The sequence below is a fragment of the Amblyomma americanum genome, chromosome 2 (assembly GCF_052857255.1).
Source record: "Amblyomma americanum isolate KBUSLIRL-KWMA chromosome 2, ASM5285725v1, whole genome shotgun sequence".
Taxonomy (NCBI): Eukaryota; Metazoa; Arthropoda; class Arachnida; order Ixodida; family Ixodidae; genus Amblyomma; species Amblyomma americanum.
The window spans coordinates 123,466,456-123,492,575 of NC_135498.1; the positions used below are offsets into that span (position 1 = coordinate 123,466,456).

Genomic DNA, 26,120 nt, shown 5'->3' on the forward strand with positions numbered 1-26,120 from the left:
GGTTCGTGATTCTGCTGAGAGTTAACAGGTTCAACGAGTTTCCATAGTTTGATGAAGTTTAAATGACTTAGCTCTACAAGAGCTCAGCAGATGTGAATAAGTCTCAGTTTTCGATGAGAGTTCGGCACTCGCCAACAGCAAAAAAAAAAAAAAGAGCTGCGGTTTAACTACGGCTAAACCTGGTTAGAGAGCGAAAGCTGTGGTGTATCGAGCAAATAGACGCGGCTTCGTTGCGTGCCTACCCTGACAGGTGTCAGCTAAATTAGTGGTTCATCGCGAGAGGGTGGCCACCATATGAACGCTGCGGCCTACTCTACCGGTGAATCGAAAGGTCAAGGTCAAAGGTCAAGTGGTGCGACACGAAGGTGGACCACATATGGTAAGGCCTGTAGCCACACTTGACCTCTGGCTCACTTGAAGGTCAAAAGGCAACGCATGGCAAAAACGGCTTTACCTATCGCAGCCACAAGTGCGCTTCTACTGCATGAGGAGGATTTGGGGTTGCTTGACGGCAGAACAAATCACTGGCCCGTCAACGCAGCGATTTGGTTGTTTTCCCCAGCATCTCACACTAGGAGAGTCGAGCACTTGGCGGGGGAAAATCTTGTACCTATTAGAAAACCGGTTGGTTCCCGGCGGCACTGGGAATCGAATTCAGCACCTTCCGATTGCGAGGCGGCTGCTCTACTGCAAGGCCGCCGCGTTCTGTTTTCGCCCGCATCAGCTGTAGCCACCATTTCTCCACATAAATGTTTATTCATCACTCATCATGACTTCTGAATCCTGTTGCGACCTAATATTCAAAATTTATGTGATGCTTTACTCACTTTTCAAATCTATTGCTACATGTGTCATGTCAACACCTTTTCGACCGATCAGCATTTTCTTGCACGGCACTGGCGCCGCCGGGTTCTCCGTTGAAGGGGAGCCTTAATGGTGTAGTGATAAAAATAAAACAGGCTTTTCCGTCAGGAAAAACACTGGCGAAATCCGCTGGTGTCTGGGTAATAGAGATGTGGAGACCGCATGCACATGTCATTACTAGTGTTATGGCTAGCCACTGGTCAAATCACAAACACTACGATGAATCCTGCGGTCGAGAGATGTCATGTTAAGGCCATAAATCTGACTGTTTTAGTTTTATGGGGTTTAACGCCCTAAAGCGACTCAGGCTATAAGGGGTGCCGTAGCGAAGAGGCCCGGAAATTTCGTCCACCTGAGGCATTTCTCTTCCGCAGAAATGCGACCGCCGCGGCCGGGATTGAGCCCGCCGAATGTTTTTGGTCAGCAGTAGAGAGCCATAGGCACTGTGCACCGCAGCGGCTATATATCATTATTAGTAGTAATCTTAGATACTGGGGGAGTGCGAACGCTCGCCTTTTTACGGCACAATTCCCTTTATTTCGCACTATGTGTTGAAAGAGCTCTAATCTTTGCTTGTGAAGCTTTGTCATTGTCTTCAGGCTATGAAGGGCCGAAATACTGACAATTAACGTTCATTTCCTTCCTAGGAGTGATCTTGATCTGGAATCAGCAACAGGCGGCAGGCGCTCAATGCAACAAAGAGCCGCCGTTAGGAGATTGAAAAAAATCAATAATAAAAATTAGAGAGAGCATGCGGCTCTTACAGAGAGCGAACGTTCCTACGGGCAAGAAAACGTAGAGAAGAAACCTCGACGGAAACAAGAAGTGTTTATTTAGCAAGCATAAAGTTAAACCTGAAAAGTTCATCACGCAGGAAAAGCTAGTTTCAATGCTTAACCAGCTGACTGATGATAGAGGCGCATTCCTGCGCACTTTGTCCAACGATGAAGCTTTCATGAGTTCCCTCCACAACCTTAATATGAACATTTCCCTCGCAGCACTGAAAGAAAAGAAGAATGAAGATCAAAGAGGTATGGGTCTCAAATATGGTTAACACGAAGAGCACACAGTGAAGCTGGAAAAAAGATGGTAAATCATTCCCGAAGGCCATCGACTTGAGTGCGCATGCATAGCTTAATAAGAAAAGCGTAGTGCCACGCGGGAATTTTTTTTCGTATCACAATAATGAACTCAACTACCGTTCAGACATTGCCTGCTGGCTGAAACAGCTGCGTGGGTAATATGAAGTGAACAGCGGCACACTGCGCTAGGTAACATTTACGGGTACAGCGCTATGCCAGACGGAGTTTCTCACGTAACGGCCGGCTTTATAGTAAACTCAATTGAAAAGCCGTCTATAGAAATAGCCGCACACACTTTAAGGGCTCGAAGCTCACAAGAGAAATTTTTCATTCCCCATTCGCATCAAAGGACTTCTTGACTAAGGAGAAATGGGGAAAGCACTAGAGTAAAAAAACGAAGTTACAAAGTACAGCACTTCTCTGTATTATTTTTTATACTCCCCGCTCAACCCCACTGCTCACTTTCTTGAAAGGCGCATTAGTTTTATTGCAAATGCATTAGTAGGACGCCGACGGCGAAAACTGCCCGGTGGGCGGCGTCGGCACATGTGTGAATTTTCCACCTGCCAAACGTGGCAGTCGGTGTTTAAGGGAGAGTTCCCACTCGCCGCCTGCCCCCTCTACAACGGCCGCCTAATAACACCGGCTAGAACGAAACACCAGCTAATATGACACCTTGGCTTAATTGAAAAATCAGCTGTAAGAAAGCACCGGCTCTAATGAAACAACGAAGCTAGAAACTTGGTAAGGACACCAAAGTCACAGCTGATAGTGACTGGGTTCTAGTGACAATAGTGGCTTAGTTAAGTTGCAAGTGGCGGTAGTGGTCCTCGTGGTACCGTTGGTGCTCCAAGATTCCAATCAATGGCATGAAGTACGATTGTAGCAAAGAATTCCCTCGATTTCTTGCGCATTAATCCAATTCATCGCCCAGCAACGTTTTCTTATTCCACGATAAATGCGAGAACTCAGATCAAAGTGGCTTTGTTCAAATGTACTCGGAATTATGTGAGGAGAGGAATGGCGATTGCAGAGGAATGTAGTGTAACCACGTTCGGCCCACATAAAGCTAATTAGGGGTCAACCGGCCATGGGGAGTTATGGGGCCAAAGCTTCGATAGTGGTATGCAGAGGCGTGCATTTACCAGTCCCACTTTGAACTCTTTTGTGGTGTAGTGCGGGGAGGAAATTAGAGATCACCAACCGACCAAAAAAGCTTCAAGTTCTGCCTTCAGTTTAATATCACTCTGCTCAGGATGGAATTCTGTTCGGCTGTACCATGAAGTTTCAGCTGCATATTTTGAGTCGTTATGACATGCTTGGCTTGGCTGTTTCAACAACTCGAGAAACCGCAGACGAAACCAACAAACTTGCTTCGCTAAAAATTTTTTCAAGTTTACATCACAGCAAAAATGAAAAGGGATATGCTGACTCTCTTCTAGGGTTTCGAAAGCGCGCAGTCATGCTTTTTGGTTTTACGTGAAGGGGATAATTACATTTTGGGCGCAGCTTGCATCTGTAAGCAGGCAACGCACCCATAGTTTGTATAGAATTAGGTAACAAACTTTCAGAGGTGCAGGGTAATGGCTGTTGTGCCATGTACCGTCTGTGCTGCATGCTACCCTTGGTCAACATATATCCCTTCGAGGTGTTGTAGTTGTAAAAACTCGGGTTAAGGGTACTTTCTTTGAGTCTGCAGTTACGGATCTATTGGCAGAACGTTTTGAGCGGCAAAATTTTTCGCATGTTGATTCACAGGCTAATGTTGTATAAAAAATTAAAATATCGCCAGAAGGAAAAGAAGAAAAGAAGACTATACGCCAGAAGAAAAGGCCGAGGCGTTCTTCAGGTGGTTCATCTGAGGCAAAAATTACTTTAAAGAGCTGGAGAATATCTCTATTTTAAGCTATTATACTTTGTCCACGTCCATCTCCCAGAATTAAGGCTTCTATCTGCGCTTACCTAAACTTTGTTTTACTAATGATCCTGAAGCAGAAAACGATCAAATGCTTACGTCTGAAGCACCGTAGTCCGGGGGGAGACGCCTGCCGGGGATAAGCGGCCTGGTTGCTTTGATGAGCGTTATCTCACCGTGGAACTTAGTTTTGGGTCGATAATTCAATCCGGCCCTGAGTAGGTCGAGGAAGGTGCTCATAGCCGTGGCGATGTCGTTGCGGCGTGCCCGCATGTCCGGGTTCAACTCCAGGAGTATATCCAGTGCAGCATCTTTTTTTGCTTCTAAACTTTGGTGCTGCTTTATCTGGTCACGGACCTGCACAAACGTGTTTTAAATGTTACAGTATGACGAGGAACATTGGAGCCACAGTTGATATATATTCGACGCTAATAGTATGAGGAGCATTGGCCACTGTAGAGTCGTATACTGAAAACAGCATGTCTAAGGCAAGATTAGGTGTTGAATGTAGCCTGATGGAAAAACTGGTTATTTACCTTAAGGCGGTACGCGTTGGAACTCTTAGTTACCTTCTTTTCAGATTATTTTTAACAGTGATAAACATCAGCTAAAGCTACGAAGTTGCTCTTTTTGACACCTTTGACTTAATTAAATTACTTAGAGAAAACACAGGATCCTACTTGAATGCGAGTTTCTTATACCCCTGTCACACAGGTGGTTTCGATGCTCTTGACTCAATTCTCATCGAATTTAATGCGGACCAGAGGTTGTCACTGGCCCACTTTAAAACGCAATGGAGTCCGATCCTGCTTAGCGCGAGCACGACTGCCCAACCGCTACTGAGGTTTAAAGCACAATCGAAATAGGGCGTTGACACTCTAGGCCTCATCGATCTATAAAAGTAAAAGTAAGTTAATAAAGTAAAAGCACAAATGTTTAAGAATAAATTGATTAAAACACACGATAGACCATTTTTAGTGCACCATGCGTGCTGTACAAAAACGCCTCTTTACACAATCTCAACACGTGGCTCTACCGTCGGTGAAAACACAGCATCCCCATGTTCGCGGGTTGACGCTGCGACCACTCCTTTCGAGCCTTCACGCACATTGGCAAAAGTATGTCGGCGAAGAAAAGGAAGTTTGATGAATCGCAACCGCCAACCCGCACCTTCGCACTGAGACCACTGGCCCTGCCTGCACAGTGTTGGCAGACATTGGCATGCTGCGGATGTCGGCGGAAGATCTCGAGCCACCTATACGCACATGGGGGAAACTTCTCAAATAGCAGTCAAAACTCATGTGTAGCGCCGGATTCTTAAATCCTGCTCAAATGCCTAGATGAAGAACGAGTTCAATTGGGATCGAAAGTGTCCTTTTGACAGGGGTATAAAATATCGCTCCATCTGCAGCCTGAATGGCAACATGTGGACAAGTTGCATTTGCCCTGACTTTTGTTGGGCCAAAAATTCTGCAGCAAGAGTATGGCTGCGCAGGCAGTGATTCTCTCCACTGTGCGCAGATCAAAGTTGTTTGATAGATAGTTTTACAGAGATAATGTGTTTTTAGAGTTTCAGTCTTTTAGTTTTACAGAGACAAAGGAAGTCATGCGGGATAACCGTTGAAGTAAAAGGCCACTTCATTAGAACACATAAAAGACAGAAAAAGAACTGCAAAAAAAAATGAACCTATTAGCAATAAACATTGTTCGTTCTCTTAAAGGTGTTCTTTTCTTGAAAAGAAAAAAAGAGAGAAAGGGCCTAATGCTTCATTCGTCAGCTGGGCGTTTACAATCAACAATACAGGTTGTTTGCCTAATGTTAAACCATGGCAGGAGCAGGTACCAAGATCAGATTTCTATTAAAGTTTCTCGCTGAAAACAAGGCGTCAGTGCCATAACTTAACGGACAGTAATTATATTTCCGTTACCTAATGACATAGCTCTAATGAAAGTTTCTCATTATAGTTCTACAGAACTAGTGCAATACTCTCAGTTTATCATGGGGAATATTGAATTCTTAGGATTGAACCTATGATTTTCGCAAAACAATAGCCGGTGTCAACACGAAGTGTCCATTTCCATATATTTTCCTTCTAGCAAGTGCATTAGAAACTCTAGAATCTACATCCCTAGGTACGCAAGCAGGCAGTGTGAGCGGGAAAGCCAACCACATCGTAATAGTTGGAAGAGGAAAGAGCGGAGAAGTGGCCATTGGCCAGTGTTCTTGTAGTCGGACATCGCGTGCGCAAGTTCACTTATTATAGCGATTGCGGCGCAAAATCGTGAAGGAACAGAAAGTGGCGACCACAAGAAGTGGAATTTCGAGTGAGCAGTTTTTTTTTTATTGCGATAGCGTGCCTGCTGGCATATTGTGTTTAGAAATATGTATATACATACACACTGGACTCTCGAAGAGCAGTTGCTGAAAAGATACCGAAAATGTCGAGCAACGTTTCGATGTGACCCATTAATACAGAAATACTGGAATTTGAAGCCCGTGTTAAGTGGGAACTAAGAAACATCCGTAGCCGTTCCGTTAATAAAGTATGGTTATCGCCTACTGGTATGATCGTATTCTGCACGACCTATATGTATTGTTATGGTGTGATTATGTAATTGTGCCGCTCAGCCCCAGTCGGCGCGGGGCGGCAGCCACCCTCTAGATGTGCATTTTTCCACTTTCGCCACGCCCTGCTTATTACACGGTAGTTCTCTCGCAGCTCCTTCTGCGGTGAGTACCATCCCTGTGTACCCGTGGCTACAACCCACGGGTTCCGCATTTGCCCACACTCGCCACAGCATCTTACTTCCAGGGTAACCACCCTCCGATTGTGCATTCGTCCGCAACCGCTACGCCTTCCTCCTTCCAAGGTCAACCATCCACCGGGTGGCTTCTCCCTTCTTACACGGCAACCTTCCTCCTTCCGTTGTAACCACCGAGCAACTGCGCATTTTTCCACACTCGCCATTTCTTGATGCTTACACGGCAACCCTCCTTCTTTTCCGTGATTAGCGCCCTTTTGTTACATTGACAACTATTACCACTCTTTAGACAACGACGACGGCGCTAACTACTGGTAATGGCCCTTTAATATTTGTCCCTGTAAACATTTTTCTCCAGGGGTTTCAAGCAGCACTGTTCTGCGCTGAAGGCCGTTCCTCTAATCCATTGAGGCACAGAACCCACGGAAACGAACGCTTTTCGTTATGCTCCTTATCTTTTCTCATAAAATTTCTCAATTTTTCTAATAGCTGACGCTGCCTAACTGGAAACCGTGAAACACTTTATTTATCAAGGGAAGTGCTTGACTGTTTGAGGCTGAGAGTGGCTGCCACAGTACAAAGGCCTGCCGGCAAATATTCTAAACCACGGATGACATTTATTTTTGATGCTTGCTGTAGAAGGGCAAGAGACGTAAGTAAGGATGCAAAGTGCTGCTTAATCCTGAGAAATATAGCACGTTTGAAATTAATTACAAGATGAATGTTATATCAACCGCGGTACAAAGCGGCGGCTACTAATTATCAGTCTATCAATCTCTCTCTTCCTCGGTCCATCCGTCCATCCCATCTGTCGGTGCGGGGGACACGGCCGTGGAGAGAGCGGAATCATGCGTTGCTGATAACTTTATGAAACGTGCGATTCGCATTAACGTATGAGTCTCGGTCTTCAAGGATTTACTATAATCATTCGAAGGGAATCTTAAACGAATGCCAATGACTATCGCTATAGAGCGATTGTATTGTCATCAGCATCATTATCACCAGCTTAACTACGTCCACTACAGGACGAAGACCTCTTCTCAGTTTCTCCAATATAAACCTGTCCTGTGCCAAATGAGGTCATCTTTCTCAACAAATTTCCGCATCACTTCCACCCACCTGACTTTCTGCCGCCTTCTGCTCCGCTTGCCTTTTCTTCGAATCCAGTTCGTTGCAAGTCCGGCCCACGCCCTTTTCTTCTTGCTGATTTCGACTAAATATAATTAACTCACTGAAGTTTCCAGATCCACTCTTTTCGTTTCCAGTCGCGTAACGTTACACCTTGCGGGCTGCAAAATTTTTACTATTTCCTGTATTGCATATCTTTTTCGAGAGCAAATCATACGTATGCTGATGTACGACTAATCCTGGGCGCGCGATAAGGAGACGTGGTCAGACACAGTTTCCGAAAAAAAAGAATCACTGCCTCGAAACAGTCATAACGGAGCGGCCAGCTGCACTTCCAAGCTTTGTATGCAAGTGCCCCCTGTGGAAAGCAGTGGCCACAGTTTATCACAAAGGCAGTCTAATGCCGGGAGATGTGTCAGAAATAGGGCCGAACGCTTACGCTTGAAGAGCGCCCTAGCACATTCCGTTAAAGGGAGTGTGATTTCAGGTTATGCTTTGGAAATCGCGTGTAGTGCTGCGGGAAGACGTGAACACCGACAGATGAAGCGCGCTTCGTCTGTCTGTGTTTACGTCGTCCTGTACCACTTAGAGCGATTTTCTCAGTATGAAACACCAACTTGCCCGTGCTCTTGCCTTTCAGACTATGAGGCTGTAAAAGCCTGTTATATAGGCATCGTCTGCATGTATGGTTACCCACGACCAATTATTGCAGGTTGCCAACGTTTAAAGTATTTTTTTCAGCTCCAAAGATCATCTAAACGCATTTTCTTGCGATCCAGACAAATCGCTGGCGCTACATTTATTGAATGATAAACTTTGGAACGACGAGAGTGATTAGTGGTGGCGTCACAGCACAGGCGTAGCGTGACAAGGGCAAAGGCAACGCGGAAACCACGCTGGCAGAATGTCTGCAAACTGAGATCAGCCTAAGCGAGCACCTTGGTTTGATAATCTCTTGCCGACTCCGACTCGCCTAGCTTTTCTGAACATATTGGCGTACGGGTCAAGTTCGTCAACATTTCGGAAGGCCTGCGCTGGTATGTTAAGCATGTGCACGAGAAAAGAAAATGCAGCAATCTGTGCACCCCAACTTTTGTAGCCCGCGTGAACAGGACTGGCCCTCTTACATATTTTTAACGCCACATCACATCCCGGGAGCTCAGAAAACGAATCTGATGTCACGCTATTCAAATAATGCCCTAATACAATATTAACCGCGTAATTACGAATCCTGGAGCATGTACCATGCGTTCTGCAGCAGTGCGCATCGTTTCACAGAAATAACGGCTAAGGCATAAACTCTAAGGCAAGGGGCTCTCGTTACTATAAGGCAAGGGGCTAAGGCAAGGGGCTAAGGCAAGGGGCTCTCGTCGAGATAGCTGCGAATAGATGTCTGTAGTGTGAAGAAGTTTGCAAGCATCTCTTTTCAGCCATCGTTGATCGTATAACTGCACAGCGCCGAAAGCTGCCGACACGGCCCCACAAGATTGTACGTGCTGTCCGAGAGATGTTCAATGAGAAGACGCTGCGAAAATCCAATTTGACCGCATCGTAGCTTCGCTTTCGTTTAAAAACTTCGGAGTAACAAGTGATGTATGCTGCCTACGAACCTTTGAAAACTTTATGTCGAGAAACTGCATGATGTAGGCGCACAGTAGCGTGGTTTCTTCGTCGCCGTCGCATTCCTTCAAGGCGATACGCCTAGATGTGATAACGGTCTTCACGTAGAGGGGAGCAGCGTCCAGGAAGGTGAGGCTGCCCACTATAACTCCGGATGCCTGAAGCTGAACTGCCATCTCGAAGGCCACTGCTGCGCCAAAAGAGTACCCCACCAGGTGGTAGGGGCCCCTGGGTTGTATATTTTGTATTTTCTATGGAGAGAAGAAAACGAAATGACCAAATTAAAAACCTTTTAGTACATTTTGAGGAAACACGACTCTTAAATATAGGAAAGGGGGGTGCGGAGAGTAGACCGGCTTATTGCAGCACGACCACGGCTGCACATTCAAAACGTATTGTCAGTCAGAACCGCGAACGAAACTCAAATAGGCTGCTCAGTAGTTTTGCTGTTCGACTGCTGATCCCAAAGCCGCGGAATTGAATCGCGGCGACGGCGCCCACATTTTAATGGGTACTACATACGCGAATGCTCCTGTGCTGTGCGGTGTCTTGGTTATAGCGCACTAGTCCACAACACAAATGACATACGAAGAAACACACGCAACGAACGAAGCGTGAACTCGCATCTGCTTATTAGACTTGGAACACTAGCCTTGTTATGCAATGGAAGCACCTGCTGTGTCCAGGTTTTATTACAATGAAGCACGTGTCATTGTGCCTCTAACGGGTCTTGATTAGTGCTATTTCTGTTTCTGTAAAAGTTACGAAAGAATCACTTACACGTTTCTCAGGATCCGCTTCAAATTTGCAAACGCTTCTCTAATCTCTCTTTCAATCTTTTCGTTTCCATATTCGATTACGCCTGTTTCACTGAACAACGGATGGCACCCGTGCCGAGCACAATGCGTAGCCAGTTTCACTGGGTTCATAACTAGCACACAGTTACTGAAATGTTCACTTAATCTTTTTTTGATAGATCTTTCGGATTGGCTGAAATTTTGTTTTCCGCAAGAGACTGGGATTTTGCAAAATATGCGTGTATAGCGGTCCACGTACGTCGCTTCGTGGGCGATGCCGCATTTGCCCATTTTTTCTCGGTTTCTCGGTCGGCTATAACCAAGATGCAAAACAAACTAGCTTCTGTTCTGGCACTGCATGCTGTGCGGTGGCAGCTTACCCTAATGGGTCACAGCTGGTCTAAATTAACTCGGACCCCTCCACTACAGCGTCAATTAGAGCACCAATGTGTTGCTTTGGAATGTTACGTCCTGCATACTCTATCATAAAAAAAACTAGCCAGCGTCCTTTTCCGCTCTTCGGGTGCCGTACCACGCCAAGGATAGCGAGGGAATATGTGCTCTACATTATTCGTTTCGCAGGAATTCGTGCGGAGCTGCGCATCAAATTACTCGGAGAGTAGTGCTGCTTTAGATTTACTGTTCCGCATGGATTAAGGAAGCTCATTTTGTTTAGAATTTATGTTAAGGCTTATTTGCGATTGCACATCGCTACAACCCCTGTATGCCCAAGGGAAAGAAGAAGAAAGCAAGTTTCCTGACTGCATGTGTGAGCCTTACATGACGTACAATTATCTCTGCTACCACGTGTGCGACGAGGTCCATAATCCTATGTGGCGTTATGTAAAGGAATGGGTACGTGGCAGAATCAAAACTTTTTTCTGTGATTGATTGCACTGCACCTTATGACGACTTAATTGAGTCAAGAAAACTTACCAATGCACACACAGTGACGCCAATGTTTTTTGGCAGGTTTATTTTGCCACTAGTACTTATAAAAATCACCCCCCCCCCCCATTTCTACCGTCCTTGGCACGTTCAAAAGAGAAAGTGATGGCACGATATCACGGGTGTTTATCTGACAAAATCAGACATTCATATATCACTTTTTGTAGCGAATGCGAGAATTATAACAAAATTTCCCGCATACTTGTGGAAAATGAGGCATTTGTGAATTGCGTTGGACAACTAATGAGTCTAATAATTTAACTTTCTCGCAGCCTGGATATACGGTTTAGGTTGAGAACAAAATTATTTAAACCGAAATGAACATCGACGCACCTGCAAGTACGCGGAGGCGATCTTCTCGACTGAGTGCACGGGGATGTCGCGTGTAGCCTGGATTCCCATGGCGCGCATGGGCAGGTGTCGAGCCAGCTCGAACAGTGCGTTCACATGACCGTTGATCGGGTGCACAATGAACACGGGAGTGGTTCCCTGTGCCCGGTTCATTTCAATCAAGGTGCTGTCCGGAGCTAGATTCTCAAGCAGCCTCAGCCGGGGCACCTCATAGGTGTCCATGGAATCTATGCGAAAAGGAAGAGCGAGAATAGACCGCGTGAGGCTCTCTTCTGTACGTACTTTTGTATTCTAGGATGGCACAACCTGAGCTGCTTACAAGCACCTCGGAGGCCCTTCAAAACGCTAATAATTGAAACCTATTTCAGAATTTACCTTCTATATAACAGTGGGAGCTGAAATGAAAGCAGAATGGTTATGAAGTCTATTTGAAGCAGAGTGTCAATAGCAAACCCAGCTTTTGCGCGGATACTTTGATGTAGAACTTGTTTGTCAGGTAGTAGTGTTATTTTAATGCAAACGCGCCCGATTAATACGCAGTAATTGGTTCACACTGGGAGCGTAGTTATCTGTTAATGGCGGTTAGAGAAATTCCGATTTATGAGGTGAAAGTACAATAAAGTGTTTTTGCTAAGTAGCACACCGACGACACTATATATACAGAGTCTGTCCTGAAAGTAATGAAGCAAGGCACGGCAAAGCGCGCGCATGTGCTAGATTAGGAAACAGGTTTTGGAGGAAGGAGGGAGAACTTTAAGCTTCACACTGCATAGAGCTCAGTTGGCTTTGAGCAAGCAAAGCGAGTGGACATGTTTGAGCGTGTACCAAGGTTTCGTGGCTGCGTTGAGGAAACCATGATGTGAACATTGGAACAGCGCTACGCGGTGCAGCTTTGTGCTAAACTGACTGTCACCTACCGAGATGATTCGACATGATCAAGGTGGCACTTGGGGATGATGCAATGAATAGATGGCAGTTGCTTCAATGGCACAAATCATTTACAAATGGCCGTGAAGACGATCAGAACGACAAAATGAACATTATCGTCCGTAACCATCGTCAACAGGCGCCCGGACCGTTGCTCGTCGTGAACGTCTTCACGGCACTTTGTGAATGCTTTGTGCCATTGGAACAATCCCCATCAGGACATTGCATCATTCCAATGTCCTGTCTTAATCATGTCGAATATCTTCGTAGGTGACTTACTCTGTTTAACGCAAAGCTTCACCGCGTGGCGCTGTTTCAACGTTGGCTCTGTGGTTTCTTCATCGCAGCGAAGAAACAGGGTTACGGGCTCAAAATGTCCACTCGCTTCGCCTGCTCGAAGCCAACTGAACTCGTCCTATTGTGAAGCAGCAGGTTCCCCCACCATTCCCCAAAACCGGTTGATCGCATGCCTGTCACGCTGCGACTTGTCTCATTATTTTCAGATAGAACCTTTATGTGATAAGTAGGGATAACTCTGAGGTTATCTACTTGCCCCATTCGCTTCCTTGATCGTTAATAGCAACGAAACAATAATGCACTTTAGCCTTTAGCGTCTGTGAATCTTACAGGGTGCGCGGCTCACCTTTGTTGTGCTGATGTGCAACGCTGCCTGGAGAAGCCAATTCACCGGGATCTCCACCTTCGCTGATCTTCCTTAGTTCATTCAAGGTGAGCCGTCGGATCTCTTGCATGGACAGAGTGAAGTCTAACTCGCGCTCGAGCGTCTGCTTCACCTCAACAGCCATCAGAGAGTCCATGCCCAGTTCGCGAAGGCTCGCGTTTGGGTTCAAGCTTGATGGATCCTTCACGCCTGCCGAGGTTTTGTACCAAGAGTATTAGGTAGATTTCAAAACCATTTAGTAAAAATAAACACAAAGAATGAATTTTTGTTTTTTATTGCTTCTAGATAAAGATTTTGCTATTTCATCAGCTTAGTCTATGGATTGTCTATTACATGGAACAAAAGTGAATGCCTAGTAGCGTAGCGACAGTCTAACTGAGTCAACAGACTTCCGGAGAGGGACGTTGAGGAATTCTGCGCTGAAGACGATGCAGATTTCACTTTCATGGGTGTGCACTCGAACTAGGGTTTTTTTTCTAATAGTGGTGTGAGGAGGCAATGCACCCCGCACATTGCTTTTTCCAACCACATGCTGTTTGTAAAAGTGGCCCGTGCACTAGAGTGCGCAAATCACTCTTACCTGTGGAAGGTCGAAGTCCACGTTAAGGATGCAGCAAACGCCCACTCACTCATTTTTTTTTTGGTTTTCATTCATCGTGCAAATTTCGCTTGTTACGAACCCCCCGCTTTGTTCATTGCGATCCAATCAAAAACAGGCTCGGCTAGTAGGCATCCTGGCATTTTGCTATTTCTGCTACTTTCTACCAACGTTTCATTTTTTAAACGTTTTAACGCAGAGAAATACGCACTAACAAGCCTGGAAAACACTATTGTGGAACGAAAACATGATGCGGTCGCTACGGTATTAGGACCCGGTTGTAGTCGACAACGCCCCCCCCCCCCCCCCACCCTCATATGGTTGGTGGTCGATAACTAAGCCTTTATCGAAGTGCTGTAGGGTAAACGCTTTCAAGCGGCTGCAAATTTGAATACTTTCACTGAATTTGAGGTGCAGAGCATTACCTCTTGGAATACAGTAGTTCCTCGCAATTGGATGTGTACCATAAAGAACAACATGCCGCGAGGGTTACGGGGGGTCTCTCTTACTACCACGTTTGAGCTGTTGATGCAGAATCACAATGTATATGAGTACGGCGTCTTGGATTTATGAGGGAATTGAAGCAGTAACTAATAATAATAATAATAATTGGTTCTCGAGGAAACGAAATGGCGCAGTATGTGTTTCATATATCGTCGGACACCTAAACCGCGCCGTAAGGGAAGAGATACAGGAGGAAGTGATAAACGAAAGGAAGAGAGAGGTGCCGTAGTGGAGGGCTCCGGAATAATTTCGACCACGTGGGGACCTTTAACGTGCACTTACATCGCACAGCACACGGGCGCCTTAGCGTTTTGCCTCCATAAAAACGCAGCCGCCGCGGTCGGGTTCGAACCCGGGAACTCCGGATCAGTAGTCGAGCGTCCTAGGCATTGAGCCACCGCGGCGGGTGAAGCAGTAACTGCAATCCTGAGTTTCTTGAATATGTCATGGAACCGAGCTCACAGAACCATATCTACTTATGCACGTTCGTCGCCACTTATCGTGGAGGCACCTGCTCCGTAGTTGCTCGTTCAAGGAGGTTCATGACAGTGAGCATACGGACCTCATTAACGGAGACAGAAAACGCCGTAATTAGCTTGGCACTAACCGTGTACCGGCGAATATGCCCTAATATCAGAGCACACTATTAAACGGCGTGGCATTGCGCCTTGTCAGGTCCCTGTTCCTTATCTTCACAATGATCGCTCAATAATGAAATTTCATCGCGCACAGGAGTCGGCATAGTTTCTTCACCTACACCTTGCTAGTTTTTAATGAAAGACCGCGGCTGCTACACCACCCAATCTTGCCAAGTACTCTGATCGTCTTCGACGCCACGTCTCCCATGTCGACGTTTGCTTGGTAACTGGCCGCCTCACCTGGGTGCACTCGCTTATAATTTCCGCAACCTCGAACTTGAGTTTTGCGATATACTGTTTCGCTCACCGACCTCCTCTCATGAGCGAAAGGCGTACTCGGCAGCGGTTTAGCTTGGTAATTCTAGACTCCGCGCAAATGGAATCATCTCCATGTTTTTTCGTCGTCAGAGACAGCTCTATGTGGCACCTCAGTTTACGCAAATCGATTGGGCACTCACATTGAATTTCTGCGCTTTATGTACATTCTTTCCGCTTTCCGAATGTATAATCGGGCACCAAATTAGACATGATATTCTAGCGACCTTATCTCCACCTATAGCCCTTGCTGCAGAACGAGACATCATGCTGGAGTAATTCACAATGTCATACGTGAAAGAATGAAACTAGCAAGGTTTTGTACGGAAAACAACGCGTCCGTTTCTTTAACATTGTAATCCCTGACCTCTCGCCATACCACTACGGCGAAGAAGCGACAGCCATGGTTTCAATTGAGCCGCGTTTTTATTCCCTTTAGGCGCGTAGAATTCTAAGCCAGCCAGCAGCACAGGCAGAGCATCACAACGCAGAGATTTATCGGGAATGTTCTAATCGAGCAGAGCGTGTGCGTGATATTTTTAATGCGAAAGAATTATATCGCTCATAGACACCAAATTCCGGCGGCGTTGACAGGCAGCAGTGGGTATAAAACGACCCAGTGACTTCACCATGGTGTTGCATGACTTCAGTTGTATACCATATGATAGTGACGCATAAAGCAAAAAGAGGAATTTTTTTTTACGAAGACGCGGAGAATTGAACCAAGCACCTCCGTATTGCAGGGCAAGCACGTAGTACACAGCCGACAAAGCCTCGTAATTTTAAACATAGTTTTTATTACACTGACAAATGTTCTGTTTCCCAATTGTTTCTTGGCGAATAAAGGTGAACCTAGCAAATGCGTTTCCTTAAAACTGTATGCTAATAAGTAGGTGCGTAATTAGAAAGGAAGGCATCTAAAACGAACTTCGCAACAGAGCAAACGATGAGACAATGTTTTACATTAAAAACACAGGTAGTCCCAAGTGCACTCCGGAATTTTTGTTAGGCCGTCAAACGGAGGAGCTGAAGCAGTTTGCTGCGCGAGACGTTTTTTACTCTGGCGCTGCAGTTGGAATTTTGAAATATTTTGCACCCAAAATCTTACACGCAGAACGTTCAGCAGTCGGAACTTATGACTGCATTAGCTGAAGAATAATAAGGTCCAGTGAAAGGGCCATTGTCGTAAGGCAGCTGGTACAGCCTAAATCGCAGAAGAATATCAAAACTCACCGAAAACACGGGCAACAGATTGGACGAGGTCACGCTTCTTGAGCACGTCCAATTTGATGGACAAGTCAGCCTTTACAAAGCTCGAGACTACGGTTCCACCGTGGCACATGAATCGGTCCAGAACTTGCAAACACGAAGTGATTCGCTGCGATACGGTTCCACTGACAACCGCATCTTCGCCTGCCATCTCCCGGAACACACCGACATCACCTATCGGGCCCCACTGGATAGCCAAGGCTAGGACAAAAAAAAAGACAGCTGTTACATAACCATGCCGTCAGTTCAATGGTTCCTGACAACAAATATTGCGCATCACCTTCATACCTCAATGTTCATGACCCTGGTGTTAAGACCTCATGCACTTGCTTATTGTTTAATATTATTATATTTTGTGTGCTATAAATCTGCTATTTAGCTTTAATTTCACTACTAATTGTTTTTTCTTCAATTTACTAATAAAAAATATGTTGGGAGCACTGTACTCCCGATGTTGTGTATTGTGCGTTAGCTTAAGGTGTGTTAAGTGATGCATAACTTTAGCTGCATTTTAATTTTTCCCTATGCAAAAATGTCTAGGTCGCGACACTGTAAGGATCCCTGTTTTTACACGACCTTGTAAATAAATGAAAATATGGTAGGCTCTAGTCGTAGCATCGAGTATTTAGAGTATACAGTGCATTACCGTTCAAACCAAGTTTCCTCGCGCTTTCAGAAGCACACGTTAGTTAACGACTATGACGAAGATGTAATGTACGTCTGTCTGTCTCTGTTTAATTAATAGCGGGAGGTGGGAGAGCCGGGACCACTTGTGCTGTGTTGTCACCCAGAAAAAAGGAACGAACACGAAGTGATGACATCTTTTACACTCACGATGGTCTAGTGGCCATAAAATAACTGCGATATACAAAATACGACGCTATTATGAGTCGTTGGCGCGAAGGATAAGGACAATCGAGCCAAAAAAAGCGGCGATGGCTGAGTCGTAAAATGTGGCGGCAAAGCAAGCTGCACGATATGCGCTGGCACTTGGAGAGCAACAATAGACAGGTCTGTGCATCTTCTGCACAGTGCCATCAGGGTGGAAAATGCTACATTGGAATCCTGCCCGGATATTTTCGGCACCAACTCCTACGTTAATGTTGCCTCTTGTTTTGTGGGCGGAGCCGCCGCTTTGGGTTGATGTTCGGTAGAGTGCGATAACAGTAGAAGTTCAAAATTTTTTTCTGGCTTAAAAAATATCACGGCCACATGGTGCTTTGTAGAGTGCATACGCTGTGTGGCTGATGTGCCGTTTTTTTGGAGACTGGTTTTGAGGAAAGAAAATGACGCTATAACTGTATCTCATATCTTGTTGGAGACCCTATCCGCGCCGTAAGGAAAGAGACAAAAAAAGGAGTGAAACAAGAAAGGAAGAAACAGATGCCATAGTGGTGGTCTTCTGAATAATTTCGAGAGCCTGGGGATCTTTAGCGTGCACCGACATCGCACAGCACAAGGGCGCCTTTTGCGTTTCACTTCCGTCGAAACGCAGCCGCCGCAGTCGGGTTCGAACCCGGGAACTCCGGCTCAGTAGTCGAGCGCCCTAACCACTGAGCCACCGAGACGGGTGCCTTTTTTTCGTGTTTCTCTTTCCTGCGTTCATATTTTCAAGCTGAAAAATCAAGAAATGCAAACCCGTACGATGCTGTGTGCGATACATTCTCATGATATATTAACTCTGTCCTGGGTTTAATCGTGAGGCCAAAGGTAACAAGTGTCAGCGTACTACTTGTACAGCAAAGTGCATATCATGTACATAGTTGAGCCTAATGATTATTATTGCGAAGCAATACTACTTTAGGTCGCACTTCAGCCCGTTCCGTGGCGAGGCGGTGGTAGGCACCATTGACCTTTAGCGTGACCTCGCTGCGTGACGTCACACCACGTGACCTAGAGTGACGTCACACCAGCTGTGTAAAAACAGGGCCCCATCTCACGCCGTCGCGAGGCGAGGCGGTAGCCACCAACGGCGGCCTAACTCCCGCTCCTCTCACCAGGGGCGCTACGGTCGGTGTGACGTCACACCAGCTGTGTAAAAACGGGGCCCCATCTCACGCCGTCGCGAGGCGAGGCGGTAGCCCCCAACGGCGGCCTAACTCCCGCTCCTCTCACCAGGGGCGCTACGGTCACAGTGACGTCACACCAGCTTTATAAAACAGCTCCGCTCCTCTCGCAAAGGCAGTCATACAGCCAGATGTTACGATGGTGCCTACGAACAAGGCAGCTCGGCAGAATGCAAAGAGGAAGCATCAGCGAGCTACGGAGACAGAAGAAGAACGAGAAGAACGACTTTCTAAGCGGCGTGCCCAGTATGCAGCTCGGCGACAACGTGCAACCTCCTCTGTGGAGACAGCAGAAGCAAAGGAAGAAATTATGAGTTTGCCTGAGAGTGAGTCTCCTTCTACTAGTTCAGAACGCTGGAACGCGACTAAACGGCAGAGGCGTGTCCAAGAAACCCCGGAACAGCGGCAGCAGCGGCTCGAGAAGGAACGTGCGTTTCGAGAGAAGGAGAACGAAAAGCGAAGAAAACAGCGTGCAGAAGAAACACCCCAGCAGAGACAAGAGCGTTCGAAGAAAAGACAGAAGAAATCTCTCACGAAGGCTGGCCCGACTCAACCCGAAGGACACATTGCAGTAGAACGACGTGAAGAACATGCAAAAAGAGTAAAGGAGTTTGAGACGGCAACACGTGAATTCAACACGCTATTGCTTCGCAATCACCAGCCTTAATCAAGCTAAGCCACGGCCCTTTATCGATTAGCTAAAGAAGTCAACTTTTTTCTTAATTTAAGATATTATTTCAAGGTGGCCAAATTAAAGACCGCGAACATCAAAGGTGAGCCACCTTCTAATACTTTCCTAACCGGCAATATGTTTCCAAATATGGAAGCCAAAGTACGCATTCCGGAGCTGGTTGAATTGGCTTTCCGCATTTCTTATTTATAAACTAGTTTCCCTAGTATGTCGCATGCACACCGAATGCAGACGCTAGATGAGCATTTGCCGATGTAGAAGCAGTGAACATGATTCTTGCGACAATACTATGCGTAGCGGCGGTATTATACAAATATGCAGTGGGGCAGCAGGCACTCAACGAGATTTCAAATGTACATTTTTGGAGTTCGATATATTGAACTACAGTGCACATTATTAAAATTATAAACTAGGCTCACCTTTGATATTGGCGGCCTTGAATTTCGCAATATAAAATCATACTTCAAAAATCAAAAACAATAAGTTGATTTGATATTTTTGTTATTTGCCCAAGTATCGTGCTCTATAAAGGACACAATATCCGCTCGCAGTACAATCAACCTGCACAGGCTGCACCGATGCATATCTCGCAGATTTTGAAATAAAAATCCGTAAACATTGAAGAAATCACCCGGTGCATATCGGGAACGTTGTGCGTCAAATATAGAACAAGCATTCCTTTCAAACCTCGCGCTTCTTTTCGGACGCCGCACCTTTAGCAGAACAATGTGCTCATTGAGCCCTCCACACAAGTAGAACAATTGTGGTACAGAGGTATACACTCACCTGGCAATCCACCTGCGGCCCGGCACTCACAAATGCGCTCCATGGCGGAGTTCGCGTAGCCGTAGTTTGTCTGCCCAACATTTCCGTAGCCAGACGATAGCGATGAGAAAACAACGAAATGATCAAGGTCCGGACACAGGTATCGGGAGATAATATCCATGTTCTGGGTGGCGTTAATCTTGATTCTGCATACGGTCTCGCACGCCTCGGCAGTTTGGTTCTCGAGAAGACCGTCACGAAGCACCTGCGAAGGAAGAGAGGAGGTTCGTCCATACCTCGTCATTCTCATCCCAAGCTTCAACGAGTAAAGCATGGCGATGGTAAAAAAAATCAGCATGTAAAATATGGAAGGGTAGATGTTAACATCAAAGTGCGCGCGCAATTGTCGTTTTTTTGTTTAATGTAATACAGCTGTGCACATCCTGTGTTCTTTTGAGGTCCTCAGAGGTATATCTCAATGACAGAACATTTGAAGACTTTCTAACAATTGCGGTTCCATACTATGCACAACACGACGGAAGTATTTTCTTTGTCGACTTATTGTTTAGGCGACTCTGCAATTTCTGACTGTCCTAAAGTAAAATCAGAAGAAATTAGTCATTCCTTATGCGCTTTAACTTTTCCATTTTCAGGAAGCGAAAGAACATGCGGGCGCTTATAGGTTCTTAGCACTTGAGAACCTGCTGAATGCACACAAACCCATTAAGAGTGCACACAAAAAACAGCAACAACTCAAAGTGTAGTCTGGAAATTCGGTGGATATCAGAGATGTCGCCTTAAATTTAGTTGTTTTGTTTATAAGGTGTAAAGTCCAAAAGAGAGTCCGATTATGAGAGACGCCGTAGGGGAGGGCTCCACACAGTTTCAACCACATGGTGTTCTTTAACGTGTATTGACATCATAGAGCACAAATGCCTACAGAATTTCTAGAAAAAAAAAATTGGCGAGAATGCGAGAATGTGAGAGTTCGGCTCTAATTCTGCAGATGCAATGTACCCTGTAGCAGGAACTAAAAAGAAAAGCATTCAACAGGAAGGGCATGGAGGCACGTGAGATTACAAATCCAGAGGAAGTTTGCGTCATCACCGTGTTCTTGTCGACGTCAGCGATAAAATTTTCCGTCCGGATTGCGTAGTTGAAATTATTTTTGTATGTATCACAGTAATTTAGTGGTCTTTAAATACTTTGTAGGCACACACCAAAACTCTGCGAATCAGGTGCTGAGCACCAAAACTCTGCGAATGAGTTGTAATATTAATGAAAAACAGTACTGTCTTCATGGGTTGTCTAGGTCATGTGCTTGGACAAAGGGCCCTTTTAAGTATTTTCCGCTGTGTAAGTGCCTTTTCGCTAAGGCGCGCTGAAACGATCAGAGAAGCTGTATTATGAAAGAACTTTCAGAGAGTATTTCGAAGAAAGTTCGAAATCTTGTGTGTAAAAATTTTACTGCAAGGTGCATGGAAAAGGCTCTTTCCGGGAAGCGGGAATTGTTCAGCAGAGTACCGAGTTCTCGAAACATTAGCAGAAAAAAAGCACGTCATAGAGAGGAGTTGCATATCAATCAAATAGGGCCATGCGAAGTGAATGGCCCCCTGCCCCCGTCCCTCCCCCTCCCCCCAAATAATTTAAAACGAAGCGAGCAGGCGGCAGCTGCTATTTTGCTTTTGTGCAGTAACCCATGGCACTTAGAATACTTATTGTTTGAGATAATATAGAACTGATGACCTGTTCAGCCTCTTCAACCAGAGGCACACCTCAGGCTCAAGATCTTATGATAACAGATAAGGATATCGCGCAACCGCGAAAACAACAGAACCTACCACGCCCAGATTGAAGATACCTCCGACAGGGCCCATGGTCGCTGCTTCGCCGATGATTTTCTGAGTACCGTCTTCCGTTGAGGCGTCTTCCTTACTTACAATGATGTCGACGCCTGCCCGCCGCCACCGGCGTAGGCACAATTTCTGGTACCCAGTCCGCACCCCAGACCGAGTAGTAAGTACCAGCTGGCGGCATCCGCGGTTCACCATCCAGTCAGCAAGTTCAAGGCCAAAGCCCCCGAGGCCTCCGATGATGACGTACGATTTGTGCTCGTAGAAGTATGTGCGTGCCACCGCTTCCACAGTAATGGGCTTGACGGGCATTGCAACCCGCTGGTATTCCTCCGGTCTGATCTGTATGATATGGTGTTTCATGAGTTTTTTGACGTGGTGTGCACGTCTACAGCACACGTGCGGTAATATTGTAGAGGGCGGGACACACAGGCACAGAATATACACAGGCACAGTTTATGCCTCACAAAGCCTAAAAATGAAACAAAGCAACTTTATTGCAGAATAAAAGCGAGGATTAGTGCACAGTTCCTACCCTTACGTTGGAGACGTTCTTACGATATAATAACCTTGCTGGTTTCAAACACTATGTAAGCCATTAAGCTGGGACAATGCTACTTATACGCTGAGAATAAATGGAAAGAGACTATGAGTAAAATTGGACCAGTGCCTTGGACAAGAAACGCGACCGTTTGAATCCACTATCTATAGTACGGCAAAAAGGAAATATTTTTTAAAAACTAATATATTTATCTACAAGGTATTACAGGACATGCATTTCTCGGCATGCCAATATTCTGCGCAGACATTCGTAGCTGCTTTTGAGCTAAAGAGATCCTTGGAGGCAGTAAAGGCCTTGATGGAGGGAGCGATAAGAAGAATTTCTGTCGTCACATCGGATCTCACCATCGAGATGAAGTATGAACTGCGTTGTGCGAAAACAAACTAAATGAATTCTAAGTTTTCGCGCTCTGAAAACTATTCGCAACTTTTTGCTTGTATCTGAACCAGATTCTTATGGCCTCTTTCTGTTTCAGTATGTTGTAGTCTTTGTGTCCTGGGAAATGAAGTGGATAATCACTAAAGGGTGCTTACCTCGAGCACAACTTTTCCAACGTGCTTTCCGGAGCCAATGAACCGGAAGGCCTTTTCGGCTTCGTCGACTGTAAATCGGGTGGTGTCCAGGGGTCGTACGGCTCCCAACGCGATACCCTCTTTAACATGTTGCACCACGCGGCGCCTCTCTTCCAACCCCGATGGGGTGTCGTCATGCAGGGATTCCAGCAGGATTCCGTGGAAGCTGACGTTTTTCAGGAAAACGGACATACCCAGGGGCGAGTCCTGAGACAAATCCACTTTCCCGATCTCCAGGAAGCGGCCGTTGGTCGCCAGGCAACGCACACTGGCCTGGAGCTTCTCTTGGGCCAAAGAATTCAGGACAAGGTCCACGCCTGGTGTGCAGATGGAAACGATACAAAAAGCAAACATTGAGGGGGGGGGGGGGCACAAATGATATAATTTTATTTTCTGAAGTGAGTTGGTGACCAGGAATGATTGCTGCGCGAAGAGCGCTTACAAGAAATAAAATGGGGAAATACGAACACTACAGCCCAGGACAATAACGTAATACATTTTTAAAACTTATTAGTTTGCGTTGGAGAACTAAACTTTATGCAGTGTTTTTATGAAGCAGAGTACTTGAGGACTGTCAATGAGTAGAGAAGATTTCTCTCTTGTGAAGGCTTCATATTTCCAATTCACATTAAAGAAGAATGATGAATTGGAAAGATCATTGACTGAGGAAATGTTACTTTTTCGGACTTTGCAGACCGTTTTAAAGTTTCTGTGACTGAAAACGTTGTGGAAGCGCAATACCGTTTCAAATATCATTTCCAGATGTTTATTTACTTACCAAACAATGATCAGTCTTGCATTTTCGAAATGCCTTATTTGCCTATGGGGATCGGGCAAAAGAAGCCACCTCAGTGCGGAAAGTGGCATTGCAAGACTTTTATTTCCTGCACAGTCAGTGTGGTGTACGAAACCCCACTGACGTGTGGAGCTGCCTGAATAGGCAACACGGTGTACTGTATAAATCACACGCCATGGGAGCACCAGAAGTCGCTAGAAAAAGAGGATGGGTGCAATCTGTCAGCCCGCTGTAGAGAATGCAAGTGCGTGCCGGTGCTAAGTGGCGTTAAGATCCTAGGCAGAAGTCGCTCTCATGTGGTGCATGAAATGCTGGTGGCTTTTCTTTATTAAAAAGAAAGGAAGCACATGTCTTTGCGACACTTATTCAGCTCTTCGAAGCAAAGAAATGAGCTTTCTTTAAAAAAAATTTGCAATGACATGATCTCGTTAAGACGCCTGCGTTCGCTGTTGTTAGGCTTACAGGGCTGGAAAAATGGTGTTCTTTGTTGTTGCATTTATCCACGCTGGTGGCTGTAAAGTTAGTGGAACTAGTTCTCGTTTCTTGCTCTTGCTACGAATTCCTGACGCTTATTTTGCTAAGAAATATATTTTCTTTTGTTTAGACAACGATAATAGCAGGTTTTTAGAGGCTAGATATAAGAAGGGCTCTCCATATGTTTCAGAGATCTACTGTTGCTGGCTGTGTTCGGAGCCATCGTCCGATGTATCACGTGTCTGAGATTTTATGTTATATATATGCATCAATTTCTGTCAAATGAAAATTTTTTGTGTGCACATGTGTCGTTCCCATTAATCTGCGGCCGTGATTTCGCCGCCCTTCTCTTGCCCTGAAAGTAATATTTGATGTCGGCTGGCTAATTAATCATTGTCCAATACAGACCAGTGCATGAAGATGGAGGATTATAAGGAACAGAGAGATGGCTGACCAGACGGTTCTCCGGCCTTTTTGGTCCTCGCGTTTCTGCAGAGCCAGTCCTACCGCCATTTTGTTGCTCGCCACCCTCATCATTTCCCGATGCTTCTGTACCGCACTATTTGCCAAGCTTCACCGCCTGCTGCCGTCTCTTTGCATGCCGAGGCATGCCGAGCCCGCATCGCACACACTCTGCGAACGATCAGCGCCTGCCGTTACTTCAGGGTAGAGAACGCACAATTTAAAACTGTACCGGCCAGTTGGCACAGTTCAGTGCCACTCATTTTGCTGTTGCCGCAGAAATAAGTCATATCCTGAGTTTGCTTGCAGCCAGTAATATAGCACTTCACTATAAATGCATGACGGAAGCCAACAGTCACCGAAACCAAGAACTAAAAGGGATGTTTTTTAATAATATTTCTTGTTATTCGTCAATGCGAGAAAATAAAGATTATTTTTAAAATGTAACCGATTAGAAAGCAGAATCAAAAGCAACACATGAAGCTGCAGGGACCCGAACCCATGACATCCGAATCTCGCGTCCGGATGTCTACCAACGGAGCTACGGTGACGGCTGTCCAATATTCTGCTTTCGAGTGTTAATGACATCCACCCCATTGGTGGATGTCATTAACACACCGACGGCGATGACGACGACGCGAAAGCCAGGGACGGGCGCCTAACAGCTATCGGTGCAAAAAGCAATTATCATTCGTTCCTATGAAGTATGTAACCTAACTGAAAGAGTGCACACGAGAGCAACGACATAAGGTGACTAATTATTCCCACTGGTACTTCCGCCCATAAAATCATCGATAGCATTTTTGGTCACTGCTTGCCGTACTCCTGCTTCGTATCAAGGCTAAGGCCAATTCCGTTAAACCGGGCTAGCAAATATGCCATGAGAACCACGAAATGTCCAGAATAAAGCTGTCGCTTCTGTGTTAAGCACATGTGTCGGCCTTGAGAGCCTGGCACTTATTCTCACACTCAAGTATGAGGTACGAGACATCATCGGTTGCGCTGGAACAGCTTATCAACATAAACGTGCGGACAAAATCAAATGCTAAGCCTTGCTGACTTTCTCTTTCGCCACCTACATTATAGCCATCGTTAACAACCATTTGCAGCAGTAATTGCGACTAGCGTGAGAGAGACTCTAGATTTCAACCAGCCCAGAAACCAGACGAGTATCGAGTGAGGGTTGCTTGGTTGGACATGACATTCATGCGATCAACGAAACAACCAACATATTTGGAAAAAAGAAAGTGCCCCCATGCGTTTCTCTCTTGAACTAATAAAATGTAATGAACTTAGTGCAAATTGCAACGGTGACGCTAAGTTTACTTCCGTGGTGCGAGGTATCGATGAACTATGCAGGAATTTTCTATAAAATACTTGCGACTTTACAACGAACCTAAAGAATATAGGAGGAGTGAGAAAAATGACACAAATGTGGTGTGGGATAATGCAGCCAGATGTCCGAGCTGTTATTCACT

The 26,120-nt window shown here is 45.7% G+C and overlaps 1 protein-coding gene across 1 annotated transcript in view; it reads right to left on the bottom strand.

The window, feature by feature from the left end:
• Window positions 1-1,750: 1,750 nt before the first annotated feature.
• Window positions 1,751-26,120, bottom strand: part of LOC144121792 (fatty acid synthase-like) — a 116,580-nt gene continuing 92,210 nt past the window's right edge. Inside the window, exons 20-28 of the mRNA XM_077655190.1 lie at window positions 22,872-23,227; window positions 21,765-22,118; window positions 19,945-20,188; window positions 16,366-16,602; window positions 13,039-13,266; window positions 11,451-11,695; window positions 9,363-9,623; window positions 3,961-4,218; window positions 1,751-1,864 (exon numbers count right to left, since the gene is read on the bottom strand). Of these exons, the coding sequence (XP_077511316.1) occupies window positions 1,751-1,864; window positions 3,961-4,218; window positions 9,363-9,623; window positions 11,451-11,695; window positions 13,039-13,266; window positions 16,366-16,602; window positions 19,945-20,188; window positions 21,765-22,118; window positions 22,872-23,227 (2,297 nt within the window). The remainder of the gene's footprint in view (window positions 1,865-3,960; window positions 4,219-9,362; window positions 9,624-11,450; window positions 11,696-13,038; window positions 13,267-16,365; window positions 16,603-19,944; window positions 20,189-21,764; window positions 22,119-22,871; window positions 23,228-26,120) is intronic.